This window comes from Felis catus, chromosome D1 (assembly GCF_018350175.1).
Source record: "Felis catus isolate Fca126 chromosome D1, F.catus_Fca126_mat1.0, whole genome shotgun sequence".
NCBI lineage: Eukaryota > Metazoa > Chordata > Mammalia > Carnivora > Felidae > Felis > Felis catus.
Window position 1 is genome coordinate 63340933 of NC_058377.1, and position 6000 is coordinate 63346932.

At 55.0% G+C, this 6000-nt stretch overlaps 2 protein-coding genes across 5 annotated transcripts in view; one reads left to right on the forward strand and one right to left on the reverse strand.

The window, feature by feature from the left end:
- The window catches only part of ARFIP2 (ADP ribosylation factor interacting protein 2), a 15268-nt gene extending 10335 nt beyond the window's left edge, over positions 1-4933 (reverse strand). Inside the window, exons 1-8 of one of the 4 annotated variants that reach the window (XM_003992932.5) lie at positions 4782-4933; positions 3854-3994; positions 3504-3600; positions 2663-2781; positions 2254-2475; positions 1570-1727; positions 1251-1425; positions 39-806 (exon numbers count right to left, since the gene is read on the reverse strand). In XM_003992932.5, coding sequence (XP_003992981.2) covers positions 651-806; positions 1251-1425; positions 1570-1727; positions 2254-2475; positions 2663-2781; positions 3504-3600; positions 3854-3952 — 1026 coding nt within the window. In that variant the 5' untranslated portion in view covers positions 3953-3994; positions 4782-4933 and the 3' untranslated portion in view covers positions 39-650. Of the gene's footprint in view, positions 1-38; positions 807-1250; positions 1426-1569; positions 1728-2253; positions 2476-2662; positions 2782-3503; positions 3706-3853; positions 3995-4675 lie in introns of those variants that run through there. The other 3 variants (XM_019811974.2, XM_045038878.1, XM_045038877.1) reach the window with 3 other exon arrangements.
- A 45-nt stretch (positions 4934-4978) lies between these two features.
- Positions 4979-5914, forward strand: TIMM10B (translocase of inner mitochondrial membrane 10B). Its single transcript, XM_003992956.4, has 3 exons — positions 4979-5132; positions 5309-5404; positions 5578-5914. Exons 1-3 carry the CDS (start codon positions 5076-5078, stop codon positions 5752-5754), a joined length of 330 nt encoding a protein of 109 aa, XP_003993005.2. The 5' UTR covers positions 4979-5075; the 3' UTR covers positions 5755-5914.
- The last annotated feature ends 86 nt before the right edge of the window (positions 5915-6000 follow it).

Here is a 6000-nt window from a genome sequence, read left to right on the forward strand (position 1 = left end):
CTCCTAGAGTCCCCCCCACAAATTGACCTCACTGGGCCTGCTTTTATGAAAGGTTTATTCCTAGTGCTAGTTCCCAATCTTCCAGGGCTCTAAGCACAAATAAACTGGGTGGGTTGGTGAGGGGAAGCCCATTCAGATGCAGGGCCAGAAATGGGGCTCCCCATTATCCCCACCCCTTTGGTCCCAGTCCCCTTCTCTGCATTGGGGACGCATAGAGGAGGGACAAAGGGTATTGGAGGCAACATCATTGGCTCAGGGGAGCCCAAGAAGAGCTGCCATTGGCTGACAGGGCCTTTTGAGACTCTGCCATTGGTCAGGGGGCACACCCCAGGAGCTGGGGATAGGCCTGAGGAGTAATGCCATTGGCCAGGGAGTGGTTTTGTCATAGCCTTTGGCTGTGGAGTGGAAGGAAAAGATCTGGGAATGAAGCCCAGTGGCCAGGAAGATAAAGGACAGGGCAGCAGCTGCTGGGCCTGCAGGCCCCCTCCCTACCACAGCAGTGTGGGCAAAACTGGTATGAGGCCCCAGCAAGGGAAAGGGAACCCAAGCCAGAGGGCAGGTGGCAAGGGATGTCCCATGTCCAATCTCTCCCACCCTGGGACTGCCTCTCCCAATGTCCTTCTTGATAGCCAGGTTTGGCTAGGAGCAGCTCACTGCTCCTCTAGCCAGGAGGGCTTCTCGGCTCCTGGAGGCCGCAGCTTGATGTTGAACTGCTGCAGGGTCTGCTCCAGTTGTTTCTGGTTCCCAGCAAAGTAGGCTGACACGGCATTGTGGAAGAGCAGCAGCTGCTTGTGCATCACCTTGATCTGGGGGTCCAGCAGGGTCAGCTGAGACTGGACTCAGATGCCCTTCTTGAGCCTGAGCCCAGACCAGGGGTACATGGATTCTGCTCTGATGGTGCTTTCAGGGTGGGGGTTGACCTCCACTAATGGAGTCAAAGGATAAGGGCAATCTGATGGGAGAAACCTGACTTGATTTGCTGGATCTGGCATTCTGGTACCCCAGCCCAGGGTGGGGGGATTTTTCCCAGTTATGTTCCTGGGATCAGCAACCAAATCCTCCAATAGAAAAGGGCCAGGGATTGGAGGGTAGGTGACTGGAAAGGTCCAGGAGTTGAAGGGGCTGGAGGAAAGATCCCACTTCTTAGCCAGGCTGCATTTCCCCATCCAGTGATGGGGAGGGTCTTAGGGGTAGAAGGTCAGTGTTATAGATGGGAAAGTGGACTGGGGTCAAAGGGGTGGGGTTGGCACCTTGTTTTCTTCCAGGAACTTGAGCTTGATGGCCACATCTCCCCGCAGCTTCTCATATTTGTCCCGATGGGCCTGGAAAGTGGCCTGGGCACTCTCGAGTCGACCACGCGTCCCTGCATCCCGGGGGCCTAGGCTCAGCTCCTCTAAGTCTGTTCGGTAGGCATCATATTCCAGCCTGGGGAAGGGTAATACAGGCTGGTCTCCACCCCTGTGTCCACATATACTTTCCTTTCCTTCCTCAATTCTTACGACCCCAAAGCTCAAACTTCCACCCATGCCAGCCAACTCCCAAAACCCTGGGCCCTGCTGGTGCCCACACCTGGCAGCCTCATACTGTTTGACAGTCATGAGCGTATCTTCCATAGTCTTGGTGACCAATGTATTGATGCTAGAGACAAAGAAGTTCACAGCCCCTAGCAGTGTCTCTCCATTCTTGCACAGCAGCTTCTGTGTCTCTGCATTGTAGCCAAATTCCTCCTGAAGGCAGAAGGGGAGGACAGGCCTTGAGTAACAGTTCCTACCTGAATCAAGCTGTAGGGCCCTCATTCCCCTCCTCCCCAGGAAGGAAACAGCCATTGAAACTGGAACAACCAAGGACTGCCTCCAGCAAGGCTCTCTTAGCCAGAAAGTTAGTGGGACCACCCAGAAATGCCTAGGGTAGGAATGTGGGAGTGGGGTTCTCAGATAAGTTCACAGGACTGGAATAGGGAAAGCTAGTGCAGCAGGCAAGGGAGGGGCTCTGATTAGGCCGAGCACTGATGCAGAGAAGGGTTACTTGTGAGGCATCTAGTGTGCCATCTCCCCCACCCCTCCAACTTCTGAACCTCTGTACAAACCCTTAGGCTGCCTCCACAGGTGAGTGCTGCTGGGGGTAGGGCTGAGCCCACCCTGGAGGGGTTCTCCCTCTGGGCTGCAGGAGGGAGGGAGGGAGGGAGGCTGAGGGCTGACTGCCTGGGAGGGCCCGGGCCCAGTCTCCCCACCCTCTTTGGCCTGACCAAGGCACCTGAAGCTCTGGGGACTTCTGGCTGAGGTCAGCAAAGGCGTCACCTAGTGCATGCTGGGTCTGCAGCAGGCTGTAGAGGTGGGCTGTCAGTGCCCGGCCCAGCTGCAGGACACTCTCATACTTGCGCTTCGTCTCACGCAGCAACTCAATCTGCAGCTCTAGCTCCAGGTCCACAGTCCGGGAACCTCGGCCGAATCTTTCTGACAACAGCTGCTTTGTGCACTGATTGGGAAGTGGGAGAATAAGTCAGAGCCCTAGCACCCTGCCCCCCGCCGCCCCTCCAAACAGGTATCTACCCTAGCATCCCCAGGCTCCTAGTCTCAGCCGTAGATGGGATAGTGGAATTCAGAAGATGGGGAAAAGGTACCCAGGGGGAGTCTGGGGGAAGGGAAAGGTATTTAAATCCCACCTTATATGTATTGATGCCCCATTTCTTGACGATGTCAAACTTCTCTCCGGCGATGCCCCGAGCCACCTCATCTCCGGGGCCAGCAGGAGTGGTACTGTGAGATGGATGGCGGCCAGACCCTAAAGGACCAAGTTCTCTGACACCAGCCTCTCTCAGACATAATCAGATGTCTCTGTGGCTCCACCTGTACCTCCCACCCAGCATATGAAAATTGCTTCCCTGAAGTAGCAGAAACTAGGGACACTGAGATTCTCCTACTCACTAGGAAGAACTCATACCTTGTGCCCTAAGACCCATATCCCAATATACATCTGGCCTCCTTTTGAGGTGGTGATGGGGGCTGGAGTGGGGGAGGGAGTTGCTGGTGTACGGGGACAGAGGAAACAGAAAAAAATACACTGAATATGGGGTGGCAGGTCAAGGATGGTGGATCCTGATAGCAAGAAACCTCACTAACATTCCCATGTGGAATCTTAGTGTGAGATTCAGGGCTGTTTGCTCCTCTAAGCTTTAGAGTCTAAAGTAAAACTCTACGAAGCTTCAGAGTTCCAACTCAGGCTCAAGCTCTAGGGCAGGGAGAACTTCTGTGAAACAGAGTTCTTAACATGATTTGGGTGGTGGCAGCAGAGAAAGAACAAATGGACACATCTCAGGGGCTAAATGGCAAGTGGGAGCAACTGGACAACCCTGGGCTGAGGACAGTCCATAAGGTTCATACTAGCAGAAGTTCCCAAGATCTCCAGTCATAATTCAAGCTTTCTTTGACACATCCTATACTCCCCAGAACCATTCCTCTCCCTCTCTCCACTCAAGCTTCCTGTCCTGTTCTGATCATTCATACCTGTAGGGATGAGTCCATCACCAGAGCCCCCATAGCCACCAGACACAATGCTGGTTTCATTGAGGTTGGGTCCTGACACCATCACCTGCTGGAGGTCCTATAGGCCAGAGAAGAGGGGGGCTTCAGGAACATAGGGGCAGCTGAAGCATTTGGGGGGTGAGAACAAGCTTGAAGCATCACAGAGAGAGCACACAAGGGAAGTCTGCATAGAATCAGAACGAAGATTTGTAAAAAGATTGGAGGGAGTTAGGTAAGTTAGGGGAAGTCTACTAGAATGGGGTGAAAGGCCAGGGCTTATGATTTGGGATTCCTAAATTGAAACAATATGGAGAAGAATCAAACAGAAGCACCTGCTCCAGCCCATCATCCTCAGGAAGCTGCCCCGCTTCACCGTTCCCATGGATGGGGATCTCCATTGTGGCTGCCTTCCCTAGGATCCCGTCCGTCATGGCTAGGGAAGGGATTGGAGTCAAAGTCTCCACCCCAGCGCCCTGCAAAGCCCAACACAGACAATTCTGGAAACTGGCCAGTACTCCAGAAAGAAAGGTTTCCCCACCATTTCAGAAGTTTTGGAGGCTGTCCTAGGACTTGAGTATTCTGGGGTTTGGCCACGACTCCTTTCTTCTCACAGATATGTATTTCTTCTCTCCAAGGTGCATTATTTTTACACATGCACACCCGGGCCCCAGGTGTCTTCTTGTGAACCCTCAATCCCACCAGGGCCCCGGTGATCATTCATGCATTCAGTCATTTGACAGACATTTAATGAGTGCCTACTATGTCTTATGCATTATTTGAGGTCACAGCTGTGACCAAGAGAGATAAAGTCTGTGCTGTCTTGAAGCTTATCCCCATGCAGCTGTTTCCCCCCATCCGATTAACCCCTTTCCAAGGCTCAGGAGCCTACTCCTCCCATTCAGGTATGTTCTCCATTGCTGCTTGGCCTTTCACACTCCTGTAGTGTTTCTTCCCCTTTTCTTCAGGGGTCTCCCTCTCCTCCATCTCATGCACCTCCTCTTCCTCGCCCCCCCCCCCAGGCCTTAGTTGAATCAGTTGGTGTATATTCCCGGCCTCTGAGTAAAGCCTCTTTTTCCCAAGACATAGGTGATCGCTTCCAAAGTCAGTTATGTCCCCCAGGTGTGTGAGTCCCCGCCCCCCCCCACCCCTCACACCTGGGCATCAGGTGTGTCCTCATCCTTCCCCAGAGCTCAGTGGCATCTTTCCCTCAGGGCAGGTTCGTGCGTTCAACTTCCCCTCGCCCAAGTCTGTCCTCCTCACCTCGGGCCGGGCCGCTCTTCCCCTCAGGGCGCCAGGCCCGGGCCGCGCGGGGACCTCGGGCTCCAGTTCCCGTCGCGATCCTAGCAGCAGGTCAGGGATTCGGCGGAAGTGACGTCCCCTCCCGGGCAGAAGAAGCCGGCCACGTCGCAGATTATAAGGGCGGAGATGACGTTAAAGCCCGGGGCAGGGCGATCCTTGAGCCAACCCCTCATTCCCTGGGGAGGGAGGAGAGATCACTTCCGGGGCGTTACCAAGAAGCTGTGAGGAAGTGACGTAGGGTGCGCGGGTGGTGCGATGGAGCCGCAGCAGCCACAGCAGCCACAGCAGCCGCAGCCGCAGCAGCTGAGAAACGTGAGTGCGCGCTAAGTCGCTGCAGGGCCATAAGTTCAGCCAGCATCCTTGTCCGTTTGGTTGGAGATCTGAGGGCTGGGAATGTCGGGCTGTGGCACAGGGTCCTGGGAAATCTCGGGCGATGCGGCCTTGAGTTGCCCCCTTCCCGCTGAGTTCTTTGTTCCCTTTTCTCTTAGTTGCGGGACTTCCTGTTGGTCTACAATCGGATGACGGAACTCTGCTTCCAGCGCTGCGTGCCCAGCTTGCACCACCGAGCTCTGGATGCTGAGGAGGTTAGGCGGGAAACTCAGTAGGGAGGTGCGCCGTAGATCCTTCCCAACCGCCACTCCCCCTGCCTCTGGCCCTGGCCTTTCTACGACCCTCACCCTTAGGTTAGGGATGGGAAGGAAGGAGGTGGACCCGACAGGACACCTTTGGCCTCTGCTTCCCCCTGTCTTCCTTCCAGGAGGCCTGTTTGCACAGCTGTGCTGGAAAGCTGATCCATTCCAACCACCGCCTCATGGCCGCTTACGTGCAGCTCATGCCTGCCCTGGTACAGCGCCGCATCGCAGACTACGAGGCTGCCTCAGCTGGGCCAGGTGTTGCTGCTGAACAGCCCGGAACCTCACCATCAGGCAGCTAGCCCTCCTCAACCCCAGGAAGGGAGGCACTGGATGGACCCTCAAATTGAAGGAGCCAGTGGACCTTGGGCTGAATGCAGCCTGTATGTAGAGTGAGGGATTGCCTGAGAGCTGGGTACTATTGCTCCTTTTCCTGGAGCCAATAAACCCGCTTTTACTCTGTTTGGTTTATGTTCTGGGCAGGAAGCTTTGCCCACTTTGTTGGCAACATCCTTTATTCTGTCAGTTATTGCATATCTGCTGGCCTC

Bases quoted from the DNA above. Each gene is read 5' to 3' on its own strand.
- TIMM10B (XM_003992956.4), top strand. From the start codon at position 5,076: ATGGAGCCGCAGCAGCCACAGCAGCCACAGCAGCCGCAGCCGCAGCAG. The intron at 5,133-5,308 runs GTGAGTGCGCGC...CTTTTCTCTTAG, and splicing joins AGCCGCAGCAGCTGAGAAAC to TTGCGGGACTTCCTGTTGGT. The intron at 5,405-5,577 runs GTTAGGCGGGAA...TCTTCCTTCCAG, and splicing joins GAGCTCTGGATGCTGAGGAG to GAGGCCTGTTTGCACAGCTG.